Source organism: Rhipicephalus sanguineus, unplaced genomic scaffold (genome assembly GCF_013339695.2).
Source record: "Rhipicephalus sanguineus isolate Rsan-2018 unplaced genomic scaffold, BIME_Rsan_1.4 Seq2861, whole genome shotgun sequence".
Lineage (NCBI taxonomy): Eukaryota > Metazoa > Arthropoda > Arachnida > Ixodida > Ixodidae > Rhipicephalus > Rhipicephalus sanguineus.
The window spans coordinates 1155-25583 of record NW_023614943.1 but is presented as its reverse complement, the minus strand read 5'-3'; the positions used below and the strand labels follow the sequence as shown (position 1 = coordinate 25583).

Genomic DNA, 24429 nt, shown 5'->3' with positions numbered 1-24429 from the left:
TGTCCCGTGCCGAGGCGAATTACTCCACCACAGAGGAGTGTCTCGCGGTCATTTGGGTGCTCACAAAGTTTCGCCCTTACCTTTATGGTCGCCCCTTCAAAGTGGTGACGGACCACCATGCCCTTTGTTGGTTGGCAAACATACGTGACCCCTCAGGACGACTGGCATGCTGGAGCTTGCGCCTACAGGAATATGATGTCAGCGTTGTCTAAGTCTGGCCGGAAGCACGAAGACGCCGATAAACTGTCTCGCGCGCCCACTGAATCTGCAAGTCAGGAAGGAGAGGATGATGACAGCTTTTTGGGCGCCATTAGTGCATCTGACTTGATGAAACGACAGCGTGAAGACGCAGAAATTCGCCCGATCATCGAGCGCTTAGAAGGTCGCAGTGCGGTTTTACCACGCCATCTGTCCCGAGTGTTGGCATCCTTCTGCCTTTGAGACAATGTTCTCTATAAGAAAAACACCCATTCTACGAGACGCGCTTACCTGCTCGTGGTTCCGAGGGACATGCGGGACGACGTCCTCTTCGCTTGCCATGACGAGCCCACATCTGGCCACCTAGGCTTCTCCCGAACACTCGCCAGAGTAGGCGAGACCTACTATTGGCCCGGACTTACGGCAAGCGTCAAGCAGTACGTCAAAAGCTGTCGTGAATGCCAGCGCAGGAAGACACCATCCCGTAAGCCGGCTGGGTTGCTTCAACCAATTGACCCACCTCTCAAGCCATTTGACCAAGTCGGCATGGACATTCTCGGCCCTTTTCCTCTGTCTACAGACGGCAACAAGTGGGTGATTGTCGCAACAGACTATTTGACACGCTACGCCGAGACGGAGGCGATCCCACGAGCCACAGCTTCCGAGGTAGCGCAGTTCATGTGCCACATCGTACTGCGTCACAGTGCTCCCTCTACAGTAATAACAGACAGAGGGACAGCGTTCACTGCGCAGCTTATGGAAGAAGTCTTTCAGCTAAGCAACATCAGGCATCGAAAGACAACTGCTTGCCATCCGCACACCAACGGACTTACCGAGCGATTAAATAAGACCGTCACAGACATGATCTCTATGTACATCGACGTCCAACATAAAACATGGGATTGGATCCTGCCTTACGTGACGTTCGCGTATAACACCGCCGTTCAAGAGACAACGCGATTCACACCATTTCGCCTTCTCTCTGGCCGCGAAGTTCAGACGATGTTAGACGCTATGCTTCCTTGTGAAGACGCCGATCAGTTAACGACTGACGCCGAAGAACTTGCAGAGCGTGCCGAGGAAGCTCACCAGCTCGCGCGGCTGCACATCGGTCTGCAGCAACAGGCAGATGCACGGCGCTATAACATCCGCCACAGAGACGTGTCCTATAGTCCAGGAGACTAAGTATGGGTGTGGACGCCTATTCGTCGACGCGGCCTCTCCGAAAAGTTGCTAAGCCGCTACTTCAGTCCCTATAAAGTGCTACGCCGCGTGAGTGACGTAAACTATGAAGTGGTTCCGGACACTGTGTCGTCAACACGAACACAACGAGGACAACCGAGCTCTGACATAGTTCATGTCATACGCATGAAGCCCTATTTTGCACGTTCGTAATTTCTCCTACAACTCCTTTGTTTGTTTTTTTTTATTTGTGTTGATGACATCGCCTCATCGTTCATTGACTGTGCGCGCTTGACAGTTCACCATTCTTGTACTTTCGCATTCTCTAAGCTACTTCAATTCATTTTTTTTTTCTTTACGTCTACCCTGGAGCATCGCGGCAATGCCCTTTTTTCACGGAGGGGGGAATAATGCCACCTGTAGTAGTGGGTGAAATGCATGGGCGGAGGGACAGGTCACGAAAGAAGTGCGCGCGCTATCTCTCTGGAGAGCGAGCTTAACCGACGCGTTTACCAAGAGCCCTGCTGCTCTGCGACCAATAAACCTCGCCTGGACCTCTGAACGACGTGACAATATCCTACAGGTGTGGTAGGAATCTGGCAATATGATTCACCATCCCATAAACCTTTGGAAACCTTCGATGTCCACTCGCATTTCCATCTTCCGAAAGGCTTGAACCTTAGCTGGGTCTGGCAAGAGATCGTCTGATGAAACGACGCAGAGGAGCTTGACACGCCAAACTTGCACTTTTCGTTATTAGTGAGCCCTGCTCGGCGTAACCGGTCATCGTTTGTGTTGACCACGCCTTGCTGCCCCTCCAGAATGAGACATCCAGCGCTGAAAATACTCTGGTGCAGCCTTAATGCCGAAAGGTAGCCAGCAAAAACAGTACCTGCTGAAATTTGTTATGAACGTTGTAAGTTCCTGGCTGTCTTCTGTCAGCTTGACTTGGAGGAAACTAGACGTCACGTCCAACTTGGGAAAGACCAGTGGAAAAGACCTTTGCCTCTCTGAGGAGCCGTAGTACGTGTTCCATGGTCGGTAAGGCGTGTCGCTCCTGGAGGACATACTTGTTCAGCTTGGTCAAGTCGACACACAAACGGTAGCTGCCAGAGTTTTTGCGCCACCACCAGACTGGTACACCATCGCATCTGCTTCGTGATCCGCCTAATAATGCCCTGAGCTTCCATCTTGTCAAGCTCAGATTTCATGACCGGACACAACGGTATAGGTATCCTTCTTGGTGTCCTTAAGGAGAATGGGGCAGCACCTGGTTCCATGCGTATCTTGTACAGTTTGTCCAGCACCGAACAGGTTTCAAGCGATGCCTACAGTCTTGGACGACTTGCAGAGCTTAAAGGGACACTAAAGGCAAATATTAAGTCTACATTGATTGTTGAAATAGCGGTCCAGAATCCTCGTAGTGCTACTTTTGTGCCAAGGAAGTGCTTATTTTGAAATCACGTTTTAGTGGTCCGCATTGCGTTAGCGCACTTCAATTCACCCGCCTGAAAGCGGTCTTTTTCATGTCACTGTTGTCGTGCCCAGCGTTGCCCGCCTTTACTGCAAGGAAAGAATACTGATGCGCACACACATAAAAACACGGACTCAGGAGACTCGGACGAGCGCAAACTTTCAACTAACTTTATTTTTCGTCGTCAACAATATATGCCATCAGTCACGTGGTCACAACGCTAATCGCTTTACACTGTCAGATCACAACAAGCCACGCAAGAATCTCTTTTCACCATGCAATAAGGAAACAGTAGACTGGCTAACACACGCGTTTCCTCTAGTTGAGATAAAATAGGATTCCAAAAGTTCCCTTGCGGTGCTATCTTGGCTTCGGCCCAAAACTCTGATCGCTCGGAAATTCGGTGCGCACATGCAATGTCGGACACGCGCTGGTAAATGCGCGTTCTCTTTATTAATTATGGTCAATTCATGTTCCCTTGCACGAACGTTGATGCACCTTCCGGTCTGCCCGACATAAGACTTTCCACATGAAAGCGGTATCTCATAGACGACACCAACCGCGCAGGCTACATAAGGCATTTCGTGCTTCATGCCACACACTCCAGGACTCTTCTTAGCTGAAGAAATTTTCGGGCAGAGCTTTGCCAGCTTGCGCGGGGCTGAAAAAACCATCGGCACATCGTGCCTACCCACAACCTTCTTCAGATTGTGAGAAGTGCGGCGAATGTAGGGCAACACTACAGGGCGGCTTCTGGATTGCCGCCCTGGTGTCTTACCGGAACGGGGTGCTTTTGACTCTCGCAGGAGAGCCTCTGCGACTGCTGTAACGAGCGTGCAAGGGTATCCGGCTTCCAAGACTCGCCGTACTTGATTTCTAAAGCTGTCCTGCATAGCATGTGAGCATGACTTTCCAAGCGCAGACCCCAGACAAAGCTTCACTATCGCCCGCTTAACTAGTTTCTACTGCGCTGAATCATATGGCAGCAGACCCTTCTGCGCTCGTGGGCTGTAAGACCCGCACACGTGAGTGCTTAAACAGAGCCTTAAATCTAAAAACTGCAACGTGTTATTGCAAGGGATTTCATGGGTAAAGGTCAAACCCTTCCCGCACTGCTGAAACGCGTCAAGGATAGAATCAACAGACTTGTCAATATTAAAATCAATGGGTTTCTTTAAAAGTATCAAAAAATCGTCTACGTATCTAAAAACTTTGATAACATTAGTTGTCTCTAGGATGTTAGACAAAGAACGATCCACGTCCGCTAAAAATATGTTACAGGTGCCACACAGGACCCGATGCAAATCCCTTGTCGCTGCAGATAAAACCGGTTCTCATGGGCTACAAATGTAGAGCGAAGATAAAATTCAAGTAACGACATGAAGTCATTCACCGACATACCAGCGTTGTTTTGAAAGTCAATGGCCCCACCGGCTTCGATGCACTCACGTACCGCTACAAATAACTGGCCATGTGGAACAGAATAAAATAAGTCTTCAACATCAACAGAGAACATGTAGTCAATACGATGTTCCTCCTGCAAAAAACGCACAACATCGTCTGAGCTCTTGGTAGCAAAAGGGTCGTCGACCGTTAACACATTTCAATTTCTCAGCAGGAATTGGCTTACTAGGTGCTGCCAAGATCCCTTTTCACTTATTATTGTACGAAACGGAACTTCCGGCTTGTGCGTTTTCGCAGTGAAAAAAACACTGAGTGTGTTGCCTTTGCATGCAATAACGCCTCTGGCCAATTTCTCAAGCTGAAGCTTGTGGGTACTGCGCTTGCTGCGTCCCGTCTGGAGTTATGGCAAGGATGACAGTGGTCTCAAGGAACAACAGAAAAAAACATTTATTTTCGGGGCTCACGCATAGGACTGCTCTCTTCGGTAGTTCCGGCCTCACTCCTCCCGGCAGTGCGCAGGCTGTCCCTTTTAAGCCGCGCGGCGGGGGCCACGCGCACCGCCTCTGCGCAGCACGTGGCGTTCTCTCGCCAAGCTGGTGGGCGTGATGCCCACACGTCCCCCCCCTCAAAAAAAAAAAAAAAAAGCGGAGGGGACGTCACACGTCGTTGATTTCTATATCTAATATGTCGTCCTCCCTTATGGCTTGCGGGCGCGCCAGGAGGTCGGGCCGAAGGCTGCGTAGTACGAGGAGTGCCTGTGTTACTGCCTCCTCGTCATTTGGAACGTGCTGCCGTGCCCGCTCGGCTGCCGCGCGTTCCGCATGTAGCGGACTGGCGCGATGAGTGCTGCGGTGTATTTCCGGTACCCCGCACAGGGCGCAAAGAAGGCGCCGCTCCTCCTCCGTGTATGACGCGCCGGGTTCGTTCGGGTGGCGGTCCTCCAGGGTCAGTCCACGGAAGGGTTCGGGGACGTCTCTGCCCTGCAGAGATCGGGGGACCTCAGGCTGGTCCTCCGTGGGCAGCCGGGATACCCAACCCACGGAGGTTTGCCCCGATAGTACGGTCCACGTGGTGACGTTGTGGAGTGGCCGCACGATTCCACAGGTCCGGCAGGCTCGTGGGTGGGGGCGGGTATACTGCGGCCCTGCCCGATGAGGAGCTGAGGGCGCAGGCCTGGCATACGGGTGGCGTCGTCGGCCCTGGGTTCGTTGGCGGCGATCCATACTGCAGGTGAAGCAGGCAAATCGTCCCGGGAAAAAAAAAATGAGGTTAGCGTTTGTGTAACCGCCGGACTGAACCATGCAGGCACCTTTTATTAGACGACAATGAATTCCTACAATAACAGGCCCTTTGCGAGGGCTTACAAAATTCTTCCTCCTCAGGAAAAACTGGGGTAAGCTAGAATTGGGGGAAAAATAAAAAAAAAACCAGCACAGGCGGAGGAATGTGCGTTAGCTCCCTGGCCTCTTTCTGCATCGTCACCGGGGACGCAGGTTGTACCACTTGCTTGGCGGTGTCTGTGACTGTTTGGCTGAGCTCTGGTGGGGGATGTCCGGGTCCGCAGCTGCTGCGTGTTGTCGTGCAAAAAATGGTTTCAGGTCTGAGACATGAATAGGTCCACACGATTGATTAGTTAAACAATCTTTCAGCATGTACGAGAGCCTGGATTTCTGGGTGACTCTATACGGTCCGTCCCACCTGTTAGCTAAGGAAGCGACAAAACCTTTCGAGGCGTCGCTGAGTGGGTGTGTCCGCTTCAACACCAAGTCCCCAACCTCAAAGCTAACATTTTGTCGACGCTTGTCATACTGTCCTGCCTGTTCCATTCGGGACACATCGAGGTGTTGTCTGGCTTGTTGCACCGCGTCGGTCAGCCTGTCTTAGGTCCCCTGCAAACTTTGAGTAAGGCCTCGAAGAAGCGGTTGCACATGTCAAAGCATTGTCCTGCGGAAAACTCAATTCTTTGCCCAGGTTAAGTTGAGCAGGAGTGAAACCTGTTGAGCGATTAACTGTCGTCCTAGTTGCGAAAGCTATTTCTGCCAGTTTCAGATCCCAGTCTTTATGACGCTCAGTATGCGCGACAAGCATAGATTTCAGATTTCGGTTTACCCGTTCCGTGGGGCTCTTCGATTTTCCACTTCTGGCTACCCGCGGGCTGCCAGAGCCAGCCAGAGCGCGCTCGTTTTTCTCGGGTTGCTCCGACCCCCCCGCAGTGCACTTCCGGTTGGCGTTCGTTTTTCTTGGGTTGGACGGTTCTGGCGACCCGCGGGGAGCCCGAGGGTCGCCAGAACCTTCCAGGACAATTTAGTCGTGGAAGCTCTCTGGAAGGTTTCGGGCTAGCAGACGCCGAAAAGAGACGATACGCGCTCGCCGCCATCTTTGTGAGGACTCGACGGATTGCAATGCGGACGCTTGCGGCTACACCTTTGCTTGTCCTTACGCTCGGGCCGCTCGGCGCCGTTCCACCGTGTGAGATGGCGCGATTACGAGTGGCGGCGAGCATTTGGAGCTAATGTTTATTGCTTTTCTTATGTGTCCCGTGAAGTTTCCTTCCGTGAACAACGCGGCGAACTGTCGCGTTCTAACCATTCTAACTGCGTCGGGCACATGTCCCAAAAGTTATGTACACGTTCGTACGAACGCATGGAGACCCCTTTCGAGTTTATTTTTTCGTAGTAGTATTGGATTGTGGTGGATCGTGTGTGCTTTATGTGCATTTAGCTGAGACGATTGTGATCGAACTACCTATTTCGCTGCGTCGTATGTTTGCGTGCTTGAACCCCGTCAGAACTTAACTATTTCAACTAGGTCTTCCATGTTGATAAAATGCACTGATCGAATAAAACCGATCGCGACATTGTTTTTTGTGTGATCCTCGTTGGTCGCGAACGGCGTGCGAGCGTACTTCGATCTACGGGCCAGTATATGAGGTAATATATGTTATGCTACGACGCGTCGATGTGAAAAAACGAAGATGAATTCAGAAATGTATACATCATTTTGTTGCTTATTTCATCGTCGGCTTTGTCTTTTTCCACCTCTTAGTAATAATTCCATGCAGCATGTACGCGGTTATTACCTGGTAGCTCAAATAAAAGCTGAGCTAGTACATGAGATTTTTGGAGTGCCACTTAGGACTGGAAAAGAGGCTCAGGCAACATCTGCCAAAACGAGTCCAAGACGCGTCACACGGAAGTTTATTTTAGATATAGCACTCATGGTACCCATACCGCCGCACGTCTCAAGTTATGACAAAACGCAAGCTGGTCAACGCGTGTGTGCGACGTAGTACGCGATAGATCCTCGAGCTCTTTTGGGGACACGATCACTTTCGCGAGATTTTCGCGTCGTGTTGTGCAGCGACTGTTACACGTACTAAGCAGACGTGAGCTGGTTAAGCCGTTAGCGGCGCGGTAGCTCACCTTGCATCGCTTTCGTGGCGCCGTGCGCCAGCTGGCTGTTTTGTTCGCGGACGGGGCGAGTTGCGCACGATTTTGCGAACGCACGTGATCGTATCCCAAATCCGTATGCTCGAGAATATCACTTCAGCTCTTCAGCAAACCTAGCCACATATTTTCAAGCGGGCAATGCAGAAAAACCAACGCGCACGCGGCGCAAAGTTTCGTCTGCTGCCACGGCGGTAGCGTTTGTTTACGTTTAGGCTGGCTGTCCCAGCGTTCGATTTTGTAATCTTGGGGCAGCTTCGGGTTGTCTCGGGCTTCCCACACACGTGACCAAGACGCTGTTTCCTGTCCCGACCGGAACTAGCTGGCTGACCCTCTGGCTATCTCTGGCTGCCAGAAAGCTGCCAGAAGTCCGAAAATCGAAGAGCCCCCGTGATGTTAGCCTGCGGGTGATACACAGACGTGCGCTTGTGACGAATTCCCAAAGCGTCACAGGAATCCGTGAACACCTTGCTGGTGAAGTAGGTCGCGTTGTCCGTGATCAGCTGGGCAGGGAATCCGAACCTCGTGAAGGTTTCGAGAAGGCAGTCCAATACTTTCTGCGAAGTGAGCTTGCGCAAAGGAAACAATTCAACCCATTTCGTGAAATGGTCAGTCACAACAAGCAGATACTGGTTTCGCAGCGGACTCATGGGAAACGGGCCCATTACGTCACATGCAACAATCTGCCATGGCGATCTACTCTCAACTGACTGCATTGTTCCTAACGGTAAACCCCCACGTGGTTTTCGCCTTTTGACACACTGAACAGGAACGCGCGTAGCGTAATACATCCTGTTTCAACCCTGGCCAGGTTACCGTACGACACAGCTTCTCGTAAGTTTTCTGCCCTGAAGAGTGACCAGCTAACGCACTGTCATGGTAGTACTTTATGAACAATTTGCGAAGTTTGCGAGGAATGACAACTCGAAACGGTGACTCCACACTACCATCGTCAACCTGAGGAAAGTACCGGAACAAGAGGCCTCCTTCTCCGAGCAGGTAGCAGTCTGTCTCCTCGTCGCTTCCGGTGTCAGTTGGATCACGAGCCGCTAGTTTTTCTGACACCTTACAACAAAGGCCATCGCCATGCTGTGCTGCAAGGAGCTCCTGTTTACTCACCAAAGTACCCCAACGTGACTGCATTGTCACAGCTGTTGTCGCAACCGCACACACTGTTTCCGGCTCGACCTGGGGTTCAATAGACAAAGGTGCACGTGAAAGTGCGTCAGCAACTGTGTTAGTGCTACCCTTCTTGTACTCAATGACGTAGTCATAGCGCTGCAAGGTAAGCGCCCATCGGGCCAATCGTCCGGAGGGATTAGGCAATCGTTTCAGCCAAGAGAGCGCTTGATGATCAGTCTGAATGACAAACTGAGCCCCGTCCAAAAACATGTCAAACTTCTTTAATGCGAAAATGATAGCCAGGCACTCTTTTTCTGTTACCGAGTAGTTGCGTTCCGCCCCGGTCAGTGTGTGGCTTGCGAAGGCAACGGGCCTCAGAGCGCCTGCGCATTCCTGTAAAAGTACTGCGCCAAGTCCGTAACACAAAATGTTTGTTAAGATCTGGCAGCTGAAGGGAGGCCTTACTGGTGATCGCTTTCAGAAGTGTGTCGAAAGCTGCTTGTTGCTCACCGCTCCAGAGCCATTTCGCGCCTTTCTTCAGCAACTGAGTTAGAGGTCGGGAGATGTCTGCGCACTGCGAAATGAAGTCACGATAAAAAGCAATCATTCCGAGAAACCTTTGCAAGCTCTTAGTGTTCTGGGGTGGGGGGTAATCTGCAATCGCCTTCAGTTTATCTGGGTTTGGTTTTAGTACGCCGTTGTCGACAACAAACCCAAGAAGGTTGATTTTGTTAGTAGCGAGCTGCAGTTTTCTGGGATGAACAGTTAGACCGGCTGCTGACGTGCGCTGTAGCACCGTATGCAAGTGTTCCAGATGATCTTCAAACGTGCGCGAAAACACCGTCACATCATCAAGATACCAAAGTGCATAATTAAACTTTGCATCACCCAAGACCGTATCCATCATGCGCTGATAAGAACTCGGACTATTGGAAAGACCAATGGGCATGCGCACAAACTCGAACAAGCCTCTATGACATGTGAATGCCATTTTCGGGATATCGTCAGGGTGAACCTCGATTTGCAGATACCCACGAGAACAGTCGATAGTGGTGAAGAACTTTGCGTTTCCCAGCGCATAAGTTATGCTCGATATTGCTGGCAAAGGGTAGGAATCTCTCACCGTGACTGTGTTGAGCCTGCGGTAGTCCACACAAAGACGTGCCGTACCATCTTTCTTTGGGGCCAATACCACAGGGAAGGCCCACGGACTGTCCGAGGGTCGTACGGCTCCTGTGTCGATCATTTCGTCCAGGGCTTTATCGAGAACGGCTCGCTTGTGCTGGCTCAGCGGTCTCGGGTTGCAACGCCATGGCCGGGCGTTGCCGGTATTGATGCGATGCACTAGGACGTCGGTCTTCCCAGGACGTTCCGTAAACATTCCTGAGAACGGTGTCAGCACGGCCTCTAGCTGCTTCCGTTGGTGGTTCGTTCCCGTGAAGTCGCTGAGGGACTGCATGACTGCTGACGGCAGGGTGGTGTGCATGGCTGCCACGCCTTCCGCGTGTCTTGGTACAGGCACGAAGTCTATCTTCTCCGCAAAGGGTGTTGTCTCGGACTCTCCGTGAAGGCGGTAGCCTCTTGCAGGAAAGTCGAGTGTGAACCCCTCGTCTGTAAGGAAATCTCGGCCGAGAAGCATTGGCACTGATAAGCCAGGCAAACAAACAAATCGCTGGCGCTTCGTTTTGCCATTAAAGCTTATCCGTAACCGAACGCAACCTTCAGCGTTTGATACGTGGCTTGATGCCATCCGCAGCTGAACATTTGCGTTACGAAACCTAATCTTTTTAGCATTGCACTTCTCAAGCAACACGTCGCCGATTAACGAGATTCCGGAACCGGTATCAAGAAGAGCCGGTACGGTAATGCCCAGCGCTTTAACTTTCATCGTTGGTTCTGGAGACTGCGCCTGCGTTACGCGGCATACAGAGGGAACGATGACTGACTCACCAGCTTGATGTTCGTCCATTACACGCTCCGGACAGCATTCCACGCTCCTGGCATTTACGGCCGTGGGCTGCGACACACCGCCAGTGGTTAGTGTCGCCGGCCGAAGCAGTTTCCCGAACCTGCATTCGCGCTACGGCGCGCAAAGCATTGCCGCCTCACATGACCAGTTTGACCGCACTGGTAGCATACGACATGCGTATGTCTGCGTTGGCCAGTTAACCTATCACTGAAATCACGCCTTTCGGCGGAGTGGCTCCCGGAGTACCCATAACAGGAGCGCCTGTCGCAGTCGGCTCGCGCAGGACTTGTGAACCCGGCGTATCGGGACTGGGGGTCCGACCGACTATGCTCTTGTATGGCTCGAGTAAGGAGCAAGCGCTCTGCACTATGACGCTGCTCCGCGGACACTTGCTCCCAGGGACAGCTTACCCCTGATACGGTATTCAAAGGGGCCCCGCGCCGCCCTTGCTCATGTGCGAAGGGGTCCAGGGCGCGGGAGGAGATAGCCGTGAACAGGGTTGCCAATGGTGGCTACTTTTCGCCAAATTGGCGAATTTGAGAGGCCCATGGCGACCTAAAATTAAGAATGGCGACATGGCGAATTTTTGGCGATTTTCGGCTTCTCCACTGAGTTATGCATCCTGGGCCCAGTGTCTTCCCAACGAATGAGCGGCAACATTCTCTGTATTTTTCTTGGTTTTAGACCCCTGAGTAGAATGTGCGCATTAAGCGTCATTCGGTATGTCCGTCCCGTAACTCGTGTGTATCTCCTCAATTCATCTAGATGCAGGAGGTACTGGAACGTCCCCCAGCGACATTCCAGCAAAATTTAGGTCAGCGGACTGCCTTGCAAACCGCGAGGGGGCAGTGTATGACTAAGTTTATGGCTATAGGTGCTTTAAGCTTCTCTAAAGTTCCGCTTCTGAAGGATCTAGACGACGGGTTGGCCGCGTGCTCCGACCATTTGTTCCGCCAAAGCTCCAACTGTTCTGAATAGCTTGGCGACTTATTCACTGTTGCAGTACCCCCAACTCAGCTCGTAAAGACAGCTTTGGAATAACGAAGAGAGGCGGATACGCCGCCATTTGTGCAATAAACAAATATTTATTGAGGCATTTTCCACTGCTCTCGGTGAGCGTGTGCAATGAAAACAATTGGTATATAACATTTTACATTGTCTATCTGTTCATTAATAACGCACTGGATTGACACGTGCAGATATTATAAGTGACTATATGAAAAGGTCGGTGGCGTCCGGTATCATATTAGTTCACACTGAAAATGTGTAAGACTCACTAATGATCGGTTCCTGTAAGAATTCTCTCGAGTTACCTTCAGTAAACCTTTTAATCATTTTAATTCACATGAGGGTACGTAAAGCTGTCTACAAACAACGCTTTCACGGTTTTCGCTTAAGGTTTAGCACACGTTTACCCTTGAAACGAGCGGACAGGGATGGGATATCATGAGCGTTTCATTCATTCACCCTTGCGCCACCACGCACATCTTGCGGCTAGTCGGGGAAGCAGCCCCATGAACTGCCATGGTGAAGCGGGCGATACGAGTGGCATTGAGAAACGTCAATATAATTTAAGGGTCTTGGATGGTACTGTATTCTACGGTGCTATACGTGAGTGGAAATATTTATTACTAGTTATGCCGCATATATCTAGAATGGCGACTTTTTTGGCGAAATATGGAAAAAAAATGGCGACGTTTGGCGACTTTTTGCTCGTCGTTGGCGACATTACTCTAAAGTCAGTGGCAACCCTGGCCGTGAATGCGCCTGGGCTCGTCAGGTCGCCTGAGGGACTGGCTACGGGGGCGCGCCAAGCCACTGACGGCTCAGAGCAGATTGCGGCGCTGGCGGTGGCACGTAAGGGCTCTCAGCTAACAGGGCGTCTTGTACACCGCGGGCCTCCCGTGCGGGGTGCTCAAGGGTTTCGAATGTGCGCTCATAAAGAAATGGCCTTAATCTAGGATGACTCTGTCGAATGACCCGAGCTACTTGGTCCCTTTCCGAGGCAGTCGGTGCTGCTCGGCGATGCAGTTCCTGCATCGTCCGGACGTACTCGAGCAAACTTTCGTCCGGATGCTGGGTTCTTAGTTCGAGCTCACGCTGGACTCGCAGCTCGTACCCAAGGGGCAGAAATTCCTCTCGGAAGCGCTGTTCAAATTCTGCCCATGTGGTGAAAGGCGTTTGTAGCCTCCACCACCGTCCTGCGGCATCCCGTAATGCCAACGGCAGGATTCGAGCCATCACGTGCGCTTCCGAGGCACCGGTCGCTCTGACATACCTGTCTATTTCCTCTAGGAAGTCCGCCACAGATTTCGGGTCGTCGTAACCCGTGTACTTGGGTAGCGTGGCCGGAGGTAGGAGCTGTGGTTCGCTAGTCTGAGTGCCCATGCGGTCCATGATCGCGTTGCACAACTCAGCGACACGCTGAAATGTGTTCAGCTGCTGTGCCAGCAGCTGGTCAGCCTGCGAAGAATCCTGAACCGTCCCAGACCGGAGCTACTTTCCGTCCGCCTGTGCCATGGGGAAAAAAAAAGTACCGCGCCACAAAAGACCACACACACGCGAATGCGCTACACGGAGAATCGACGAACAAGACAAGGGACCGGACCCATGTCCACCGTGCCATTCCTACAGGCGGAAGCAAAAACCACGTTGGGCGCCATCTGTGGGTACTGCGCTTGCTGCGTCCCGTCCGGAGTTATGGCAAGGATGACAGTGGTCTCAAGGAACAAAAAAACATTTATTTTCGGGGCTCACGCATAGGACTGCTCTCTTCGGTGGTTCCGGCCTCACTCCTCCCGGCAGTGCGCAGGCTATCCCTTTTAAGCCGCGCGGCGGGGGCCACGCGCACCGCCTCTGCGCAGCACGTGGTGTTCTCTCGCCAAGCTGGTGGGCGTGATGCCCACAAGCTCCTTACACAAATTGGCTGCCCTTGTCTTCACACGAATAGCGCTACTTTTAACCTCCTTAAAATTCTTAGTAATGGCGTTCCTAGCCTTCTCATTGAAACTTACAGCATCTAAAACCACAAACCCACCCTCTTTATCGGCTTGAAGCAGTCGGAGGTCATTGTCCCTAAAATGCTTCACGACAAGATCTGTCGGAGCCCGGCACTGACGGAAGTCCTTCTTGGCTTTGACAGTCCTTGCCAAAGCGTCGATACCCTCAAGGAGGCACCGGTCATGTTGATCCTGAGGCGCCCTACTCGCCACACGCCTATTAAACGCCAACAACTCATGAGGCGGGACGGCTGGTTCAAGACTGAACTTCGGCCCCTTCTTGAGCAGACTGTAGACTTATCAGGAAGTTGCACGTTCTCTCCTAGCACCAGAACCTGTGACACACCTTTTTCCTCGTCCTCTTTCTTGTTCAGCTGGCCAAGAACGTTAGCCAGGTAGGAACCCCACCAAAATTCGACCATGTGGGCAGTTAGGGTCCTTAATGAACGGAGATTCATTTCTGCTTTCCAGGGAGGGTCACTAATGTAGCACAGAACTCGCAAGTAATCCTGCAGAAGCCTAATCTGCCGCCAGAGCTCAGCGCGTAGTATCCGACACACCCGTCTTGCATGTCCCGGAGACGGCCACGTTGACGACCAAAAATTAAATTAGTTGAAAGTTTGCGCTCGTCCGAGTCTCCTGAGTCCGTGTTTTTATGTGTGTGCGCATCAGTATTCTTTCCTTGCAAGTATGAACCAACTCGCCCAGCAGCAAGTTTTATTGAGCCTTTACTGCGCGGTGGCGTGAACTGCCGGCGTGCACTATTCAGGCATCCGGCAACATCACATGCATGCGGCATTTTGTCGAACTTTTCTGTCAGAGCGACTTTTATGAGCGCGCAAAACACACGCAGCAGTACGCGATACCGAAACTACCACTGAGACGCGACCGCGTGAGCGAAGCAGGACGCCGAGCAGAGCGCAGTTCGGCGAAAATGGAACTTTTGAACCACGTGTGCCGTTCCCCATGGAAACGCCAAAGAGGTTCTTTTTTCCATGAATGAAACAAACGAACAAGCAGCCTTTTATTATGTCTCTTGATGCACGGAAGGTTCTTTATTGCAGGTAGTTTGATTACGAGTGATTAATTGTAGTCGAACTCTCTCACATCATCGGGATCATTTCCAAATGTCCCGCTCGTGGCGCTCATCGTGTGATACATTTAGCTTAATTTCTCGGTAAGTAGGGCACTGCTGTTGATAATACTGCCGTTTTAGACGTTGTCATACATTGAGCTTTCACTCTGACATAAATTTATATTTGTCTTTAGTGTCCCTTTAAATGGCTGGAAAACCTAGCAGAGGTGCGCTGTTTGTGAATGCACCACATACATTTTCTGCTTTGTTGTCTGGCCTCTCCATCTCAAGGTAGCCCAGAAGGCACCCAAAACGACTAGCGGCTGCCCTTTAGGGCCCGTGAGCTCGGCTTTTTGAGGGTCAAGTCTTGCTGTTACGGCAGAAACTTCAGCGTCACTATCAACCTTGAACTTGAGCAGCGACCCGTTTACTTCAACGTCGCCATACTTGGCCCGGGGCAGGTGGACTTATCCAACCCCATTCAGTCCTATAGACCTTTTCAGACTGTTTTCTGGGCGCCGCTATAATCCTCTCTGGGCTCCGCTAAACAGTCGTCGCGCGCCAGAAATGCATGGCCGAGGCTGTGACGTCAGCCCTTGTACTCCCGTGCGCAGCCCAGCATGGCGGCGTTTTTTCTCTCCTGTGAAAAGGTCTATAGCCGATACCGAAGAACGACACATTGCCGCAAAGTGGCCCTTCTTTCGGCACTTGTTACAGAGAACTCGTCGGGCCGAGCCAGGGGCGTAGGCAGAAATTTTTTTCGGGGAGGGGCACCTCCTTGATCTGTAGTGGGGACGAGCAGGCAGATGTGGTCGAGTGTCATTTTCTGCTCTGTATGCTATGGCAAAAAAAATTCGGGGGGGGGGGGGCACGGGCCCGGTGTGCCCTAACGTGGCTACGCCCCTGGGCCGAGCATTTAGTTTTCAGGTGGCATCCTCTGCCGCAGAAGTGACACTCGGCCCCTGAGACTGAAGGTGACGTTTTGGCTTCTCAGTGAGTCCTTTGTTGCGGACGCTTCTTCTTCGCTTTAGTTGCATGCACGAAGACTGCTGAGGACACGGCACTCGTGACAGTGGGGTCACGCGCAGTGTGCTCCTTCTCAGCGTCCTTGTTGACGTGCTTAGATCAAAGCTTGTTCGAGACTGAGCTTTGAGCACCTGCACAGTTCGTCAGCCAGGTTGCTGTCGAATAAGCCCACGACGAAATGGTCGCGCGCGAGCAGACTCAACTTCTTTGGAGGTGTAGTTGCTCCGTCGCGCCATGACCCAAAGTGCTGTGTAGGAAGCGTCTGCCGACTCGCCAGGTTGCTGTACCTGACGGTTAAACTTGGCACTTTAGTACAGCTCCTTCGCGGCATGGATGATGTAAGTCAACTTCCCGGTGATTTGCTTCAAATCCGCCATATCAGCCTCTGAAGCTTGCAGCGAGCCGAGAATTTCTCTTGCCTGTGGACCCATGGTGTACAGCAGTGTGCGGACACACACTTCTTCGTCGGCAGCATGCAAGCCCGAAGCGTAGAGGTACTCTTCGAACTGGATGAGCCAATGTTTCCACTGCGCTGGATTGCTGAAATTGAAGGGCGCCGGAGGTCTGAGGTTTGCCAATGCAAACACGAGAGCCGGCATACTTGCCAGTGCGCTTGGCAAAGCACCATCCATCTTCCTGTCGCCGTTCTCCATGCCGTGCCCAAACGGGTGTTTGACCGCATCAGCGACTGTTATCCACAGCACATACCTGCTGGCACGCCCCCTTTCACCGTTGTAGTAGAAGCGCGCCCACTTCCAACACTATGCAGTAATTGTACAGCCGAGTGTCCGGCAGGCGAATGCCTGTGTCACTTTGTTGCACATCCTTTTATGCACAGCCAGCATATCAACATAGAAAGATAACATAGATAAAACGTTAGTGACGTCAGTAGGGTCAGTAACGCCCTTCACATAACGCGCTTTACACCACACTGCCAAGAGATTTTGGATTTTAGTGAAAGAGCTTTGAAAGTGTCTTGAGGAGCCTCCTTGCAAGGTTCATGAAGCGCTTGGTATCGATAGAAGCCAGGAGCATGATGAAACTCCTGCAAATTGATGTTGATAATGCTGCCAATTACACGTCACTTGAGATGGTGGACATTGGATGTGCGGCTGAGAAAATCTTAAAGTGGGAAAAGTGAGTTGCAAGTCTGTTTTTGAATTCAGAAGAGTCAGAAATTCATTGTAAACATGACCCTGAAAATCGTGGAGAGAAGTCCTCTTGGGTACCCTCTCGATCGAGGATTGTCAGATTTCGACCCCAGAGAGATGTCTAAGACTGAAATGTGCCTTGGGAAGCTAGAAGTTGTTGTCAAGTTTAAGCAACAACAAGCTTCTTTCAGAGCACAAGAGAGATCGTGTGTGCACAGTATATTCAGTTCTGCCAAGAAAAAACTGCATAAACTGCAAAACAGTGGAAGGGACCACGAACGCCTTGACGTTCTCCTTGTGCGCCTTATGAAGCATGACCAGTCGTTCTCGATCTCATGGGAATGGCTGAAGGTCGTTCTCTTGCTTAGCCGTGGACAGGCTTCAGTAGAAAGAGGTTTCAGTGTAAACAAGGAGATCGCGGTCGAAAATGTGACGCAGCTCTTGTATATCTCTCGAGTCATCCGCGAGGCCGTGAAAACCCACGGTGGGCTGCTTAATGTTCCACTGTCGAATGAACTGAAGTCATCAGTATGCCAAGCCAGGCATAGATATGCGTTTTCATGGATGAACAGGCAAAGCAAGCTGTGGCACAGCAGGTAGCCTTAAACTCGAGCTAGAGCTACAGAGCATACAATAGAAGACGGAGCTCAAAAATGCTTCGAAGTGCTTGCTGGAGTCAGTGGATCGCTTTTTGGAAGACTCCGAAGCAAAAAATGACGGGACTTGTCTTGTCAAGGCTAACAGTTTCCGTCGAACAGCTAAAGAAGAGGCGGAGAAATTAGTGCGAAAGTGCAGCTCCTCTTAAGTTGTGCGGAAATAAAATTACGCTAACACTTCATGAACTTTTCCTTTCTGCATCCTTGAAATCCTTCAAATGTCCATATATTTTCAGCCAAATATTGTGTACGAACCATGGATGTTGCCATGGCTGCTGCCACCTCGTAGATGACTTTGGCCACAGTGCTGGGGCAGGCCTTGAAGTGGCTCGACCAGCCAGAGCTTGCCTTAAAACTGTCGTGGCAGAGTATGGAAGTGAAGTCCAGCGCCTTATGTTGAAGCACTTTTCCTGGACAGTGGCACCTTGTTCACGCGCTGTTCACAAAACCAGGCGAACACTGCCGTGTCGACACTGCCGTGTTTTGTTGTTTGCGCTTGCGCCATTTTTGAGCACCCCAAGAACTTCCAGCTTTCGCTGTGACTGTGCTGCGCTTTCCGCGCAGGCCTGGCGTTTTTTTCAACTTGGGCAATAATAGCAGCCTTATCTACAAACCTTATCTACAGCCCCATCTATAAACTTCAGCGTTTTGGGTGGAGGTGGCATCTAAGCAGGCCGGCGAAGCAGACGGCATGATGGGCGCACACACGGTTTCCGCAACCTACGTAGCACTAACCGCACACAGCAACAGCTCAGAAAGAGAACGCACGTGTGACCAAAGCACGTGCTTCTGTACATGTGGATCTAGCTAAGCATTGCTTGCGTATCCATTTCATCATCGTTGTCGCCAGCTTTTTTTTTTGTTGTAAACAGGAATGGCCGCGCCCACGCAATTGCGCTGTAATGTAGGTTTGTGCAATTTATGGGCAAAACGGATGCATTTGAGCAGTTTTTGAACAGAGTTGGTGTTACTTGGGAAGATTTCTGCACACTGTCGGTCCAAAAATTTAGTTCATGTGGGATTGCTATAAAAATGTTTCGCTGTTGTGAGATGTGAATTGCATAAAATTCTAAGGGCGTTCGCGTTACTACGAGAATTCCGTTGCCTCAGGATTTCATTATTGCGGGTTTCAACTGTAAATCTATTCTATTTTCGATTAGCTATTACTCATAGTTTCGAATGTTTCGACAGGACGAATATCTAAAACATGACAAAGGTGAATGGTGCAACTTGGTAAGGGTGGGGCGGCTAAAACTAACGCTAACGTCGTTACAGTAGGCCTTTCGTTAAAACTTGCACCGATACCCTGGTTCAACAGCGCTCGCGTGTTTTTGTAAAGGAGATTGTCGTTTTCGCGTGTAAAAAGACGCAGGAGAAGATCTGTTAAGCCCTTCACAACTTCGCTTCCGAAACGAAGGCACTGACTTCTTGCGTAGTTCGGTCGCGTATGCCTCAAGCGCCGTAAATCGTCGCGACTTTAGCCCGCGAAGCCCTCGATGATGGCTTCACATGTGAAAATTTGTTCACTCTGTGCAGTCGCCACTGCCGCACCGCACTACTCGTTCAGAAACTCCCATCATTCTGGCACGCAGTTAAACACTGCTGTGGATGGGCGCCCGAAGGTTTTTGGGCCCGCGGCACTTTTGACGATGAAGCACGGCATTACCGATGTCAGATGAGCCGCACTGCGCGACCATAAAGAAAAAAAGTAGCTACCGTACCCCCCGCTGTTAGCCGTTATCAGGTTAGGAGTGCTGCTGCTGACTGCAATGGTGGCTGTTCTGTCAACATGCCTGGGCACCCGATAAAAGCTGCAAAAAAAGGAAAGCCTGTTAAGCGTGTAATAAAATTGTCACCATCTATCTGTTTACACGTTTAGTGAAAAATATGTACAATTATCAACTGCAGCAAACACTGTAGCATCATGGCGAGAGAGCACAAAGCCAGGTCATGTGGAACAGCTTGTTTCTGCATGACAATTTGTAGTCGTTCGGTAGCAGTCACTCACCGCGTTATGTGCTCGAGGACGTGAGCAGATTTCATTTCTTTGTCCTTTCTCTCAATTTTCAATAGTCTCTTGTACTCGATATTTTTACCACTATTCACTACCACTTATTCTAATTCGAGATGAAATTTCACTATTCGCACACCCCTAGTGAGAAGCAGGTTCCACTGGTCGTTGCTCTCCTGGAGGTTGCACTTGAAGACAGCGCCTAGTCCAAAAGAACTGGCAGCTGCCGAAATACTGGTGGCATATAAGGGGTGATATTTTGCCATGCACCTATCTGATACCAGCAGTCGTTTGATCTTGCTGAAGGCTGACTTTTGTTTCGTGGCGCCATGACCAGGCCGTTTTCTTGCTCAGAAGAGCACACAGGGGTGCCGTGATCTCAGATATGTTAGGAAGGACCTTTACTAGGTGGTTCACCATCCCGAGAAGTCAGCGAAGTACGGCGATGTCTTTGGGTGCTTCAAGAGTCTTGATAGCCTTCACTTGGTCTTGATTGGGTCTCATGCCATTGGCTGAGACGACCACACCTAGGAAAGGCACTTCGGACACACCAAAGCAGCATTTATCTTGGTTTAGAGTTATTGCAGCTTTGGAAAGACAAGAGAGGACTTGCTCCAAGCGGCCGCGGTGCTCTTTGTTGTCGTGATCAAGAGAGAGAGAGAATTTATTGATCATATCCTGAGGAGGCTAACTGGAGGCCGCCCAGGATGGCGCTTGAAGTCAAACTCTCGACAACGTCCCGGGCCCTCCGGACCGCCCAGAGTTGCAGTTCGTACTTGGAGCTTGTGATGGCCTTGTTCCAAGCCTCTTGAATTTTCAGCTCCGTCAGGCCGTTCGCTGGGCACAGCCAGAGCATGTTTTCAAAGTTATTGTATTCATGGGCGCAGAAATGGCACGTGGCGAGCATGTCAGGGTTGATCCTGTGCATGAATGTGGGTGTCATGTAGGTGCGTTTCTGTAGCTGGTAGAGTGTGACTGTGCTCTGTTGAGTTTGGGGTGTGTGGCGGGATAAATTCGCCTGCTCCCCCGGTGGTGTGATGCTGATATCGTGGTCCATGATGGCCGGGCTCTTGTCACTCGGGTCCGCGTGCGTGTCCCCCGATGAGGATGGATCTGCCACACGGTTAGTAAGCACGCTAGGCGGTGTTGCCTCCTCGCTGGGGTTGCAGCACTTCAGGCATTTGAGAGGGCCATGCGGGCCGGAAATCAAGTGAGATGAATTTTGGGCCACACCTTCGGATGGGGCCTCGTCCGCAGCGTATCTGCGTGCTGCTTTGATTGTGGTGTTGGTGGTTTACAATGAAACGAGGGCCGTTGCGAAAGTTTGCGCAACTGTCTTTGAGTCTGCATGCGTGTATCTTCGCATGTGCCTTCTCTGTTCTGGAGGGCCAGCGCTATAGCTAGCTCCTCTGCTTCGTGCATGTGCCGAGTTCTTGCAGAGGCTGTGTTGACCAGCTTGCCCTTCGCATCCGTTACCGCCGCTACTTATGGGTGCCGGCCTGCGTATTTGGCTCAGTCTACAAACACCGCGTGTGTGTTGTCTGTGTATTTTATTAAGTATCGCTCTTGCTCTGTTCCTCTGTCGTCCGTCGTTGTGGATCAGGAACACATTGCGTGGCACTGGCTCTATGTTGAGGTGTGCTTGGACATCCATTGGAAGCTCCGTCTTGTTGTCGGGTTTGAAGAGGGGCCTTATGTGTGCTTGCCGTAGGATCTTGTTTATGACTAGGGTGCTCAACAGCCGAGCTATCTGTGCTGTTCGCTACGCCTCAAATCTCCTGTGCTGTGTTGTGGAGGCCGAGTTGCATTAGCTTTTCATTACTTGTGCGATTGGGCAGGCGTATGGCTGCTTTCAGGCCTTTGCGCAGTAGCTCTGCGCAGTAGCTCAGGCCTTTGCGCAGTATCTCTGCCCGTCCCCCACAGAGGAAGTGGGCTGCCTATACACCTTTTCAAATTTTCACTCCAGGGGGCGCCATATTGATATGCGTGCTGTCTAACGTGCAAGATTGGCGAAATCGCCATCTTGATCTGAGCGTACTCTAACCGGCACGGTATGCGTTGGTGAGATCCCTGCTAAAGCCTGTGTTCCCTGATTTTTCATTTCTTTAGACTGTTTTGTTTTATATCGTCACTGCCACTGACCGATTCGTCGCTGTCTGAACCGTTCAGCGGCGCGCATTCGCGCTTGCGTCGCAAGAATGAGCTCCGCGTCTGCGAACGGCAGTGCTTCAGTGTCAGTACCAGTAGCAGCAAGCGTAGTAGCAGGTCGATCACGGCATGAAGTGTTAATAATTCGTAGCTCGAGTGTTCTTGCAGCTGTGTACCGCTTTCTTTTATTGGCGTACTAAAAGTGTATAGATTATCCATCAGTTTCACACCTCCGTGTACACTCGTTCGCGTGTGAGTGGCCAGAAATACGAGTGAACATTGTTTATATCTCATTGAGGCGAATGCGTGGTGTCTTCGTCAGGTGTGCAACTACGAGGCACTGGAGTCGCACAGCTACGTGCAGTCTGGCTGGCTGGCTGGCTGGCTGGCTGGCTGGCTGGCTGGCTGGGTCAGTCGCTGGTGCACAGTGTGAAGGAAAAAGTCGTGCTGGTGTGACACCGTCGCAAGCCTTGAACAGTAGGCCCCATCGCGCGTGGGTTTCCGCAAGGCCCTCCGATGAAGTACGGCGCGCGCAGGCTGCACATGCATAACCGGACAAAGCGGAGTTTGCAATTGTGGCGGCCCGCTGTGTCATGGATGAGATTAAGCTACGAATCCGCAACATTCTTACGAGGTACTAGGTGAGTCATCAGTGACTTGCATACCTTTATTTCGTATCCAGGAGATGCGGCACGGGAAGATTGCTCTCGTCGGTTTTCTTGCCGCCAATGAATACCGGGAACAGAGGCGTGATGATAGCGACACGCGGAAGTTCTTCCGATTTACTGAAGCCACCCACTGCTGCCGAGATTCAGGTGATGAAGGAAAACGATGCAGCGCGAACATGCCACACTTGCACTCATCGCGTGGTGTACGTGTGCTGCGGACATATGATTGCACCTAAATATTTCTCTTCCGCTGCTTGTTCGTTCACCCATACACGACACAGTGATGACCAGGTGACTTGCTATGCGAAGCAGTACATTTCTGCCATGGTAGTCACTTCGTATCGGAGACAGGCGCACAACAGTCCACAAACGCGCACCGGAAGCAACACCAACACAGCAATGGCACAGCCCAAAGCACGATGGCAACACTGAGAGCATACCCTCTACCCCTGCAGGTCACTGGTTCGAGGGTGCTCCTGTGGAAAAGGTGTATAGGCCACGTGACTTACGAGGAATGCGTGGTACGCTTTCATGTTTTCTTCGAGGAGCCCCGCATGCTTGTTCGCGGTGATGCCCCGCGCAAAAATGTGTGCGCTCTTTTCAGGTGTCTGAATGCCTTGGTGTTGTGGCCATTCTGGGCGTTCGCTGCTCCAATACTATGACATTAGCTTTTAGCGGTTATGGCAGCTCCGCTGCTCGCTCTTAATTGTACTGCATAGACGTTAGGGTTGCCACTTGTACTGGAAAAAAAACATGCTCTTTGGTGGGTGTAGTTATACAGGCAGTTCAATTTATGCTGAAGAAAAAAAAACGATGCCATGTTCAGTCTTGACACTTATGTCCATGTCATTAGCGTAGGCTAGAACTTTTTTGGGGGTGGGAGGGAGCGTTGAACCCCCTAAGACCACTGATGTATTGTACACCTTATGTGGACTTCAGACTAGGCAACAATGTACATGTAGAAAAAAAAAACTGAGCTAACAAACTGTTCTGTTTCGCATAAAAATAAATGCCATCTAGATATTGCTGTTCATTTGGGGCGTAAAGCCTCAAGAATTACAGTAGACTCTCAGTAAACAGAACCTCAAGGGACCAGGAAAATGTGTTTCGTTTAACAGGAGTTCCGTTTACTGAGAGAGAAGCAGGGTTGCAGAATCCAAGTATGAAACCAATCAAGTTAGGGGCAGTTGTTCCGTTTAAGCAGCAGTTCCGTTTAAGAGATTTCCGTTTACTGAGAGTCCACTGTATTATTAATACATGTCGTGGCCTGGAGCCACTTCTCATTCGCAGGTTGATACCTCTAGTCTCTCGGCACAGGCATTGAGGTAATTTTCGCTGCTTCAAAGGCTCAGATTTTATGCTCGTGATGCAAGCACATAATTGCTGATGTTGGTTTTTCGCTCTGTGATCGGAATAACGGAGAGATCAACATACTCCAAGTTTTTACGGGCACGTGGTAGAAATTGGTTGAAAATTGCGTTAGTTTTGGTGACAGCTGATGAAAAATATGTAGCTTCAAAGTTACTCACGTTAGGCTTATAAAATGAAAAAGAAAATCAATAAATAAATGCATAAGCGCGATAAGATGGCTAATAAAAACCGGGTTACGTTGGCCGATATTAGGCGTGGACCTGCAACCACTGTTTGAGAAACCGGCTGGGCCGGTCTAAAAGCGGCAGCTGGCCACCCTACATAGTCCAGCGCGCTGCTTGCGGTGCCATTCCGTTGCGAAGATTGCCAGTTGGCATTGTCTGGCTGGGCGAAAGCTTCAAGCCCTTCGGTCGTAAGAAGTCTTCGGTAACGTCCAGCACTTGCTGCAGTTGAAGCTCTTGGTAGCCCAGCGAGTCCCCCCGTCGCCTAGATGATGTCAACTGCGTAAATTGCATGGCTGACTCGGCGA

At 51.0% G+C, this 24429-nt stretch overlaps 1 protein-coding gene across 1 annotated transcript; it reads right to left on the bottom strand.

Moving 5' to 3' along the window:
* Nucleotides 1-4914: 4914 nt before the first annotated feature.
* Nucleotides 4915-9297, bottom strand: LOC125756610 (uncharacterized). Its single transcript, XM_049411509.1, has 4 exons — nucleotides 8478-9297; nucleotides 5766-5825; nucleotides 5295-5482; nucleotides 4915-5238 (listed from the first exon to the last, which is right to left on the bottom strand). Exons 1-4 carry the CDS (start codon nucleotides 9094-9096, stop codon nucleotides 4915-4917), a joined length of 1191 nt encoding a protein of 396 aa, XP_049267466.1. The 5' UTR covers nucleotides 9097-9297.
* Between the last annotated feature and the right edge of the window lie 15132 nt (nucleotides 9298-24429).

What these genes read in the sequence shown, in the direction of transcription:
- LOC125756610 (XM_049411509.1), bottom strand. Translation starts at nt 9,096, where the DNA reads ATGTTTTTGGACGGGGCTCAGTTTGTCATTCAGACTGATCATCAAGCG. An exon ending in GGATGTATTACGCTACGCGC is followed by an intron (nt 5,826 to 8,477) that starts GTTCCTGTTCAG and finishes GACAACACGCAG; the next exon opens with CAGCTGCGGACCCGGACATC. An exon ending in ATCGGGGCAAACCTCCGTGG is followed by an intron (nt 5,239 to 5,294) that starts GTTGGGTATCCC and finishes CGATCTCTGCAG; the next exon opens with GGCAGAGACGTCCCCGAACC.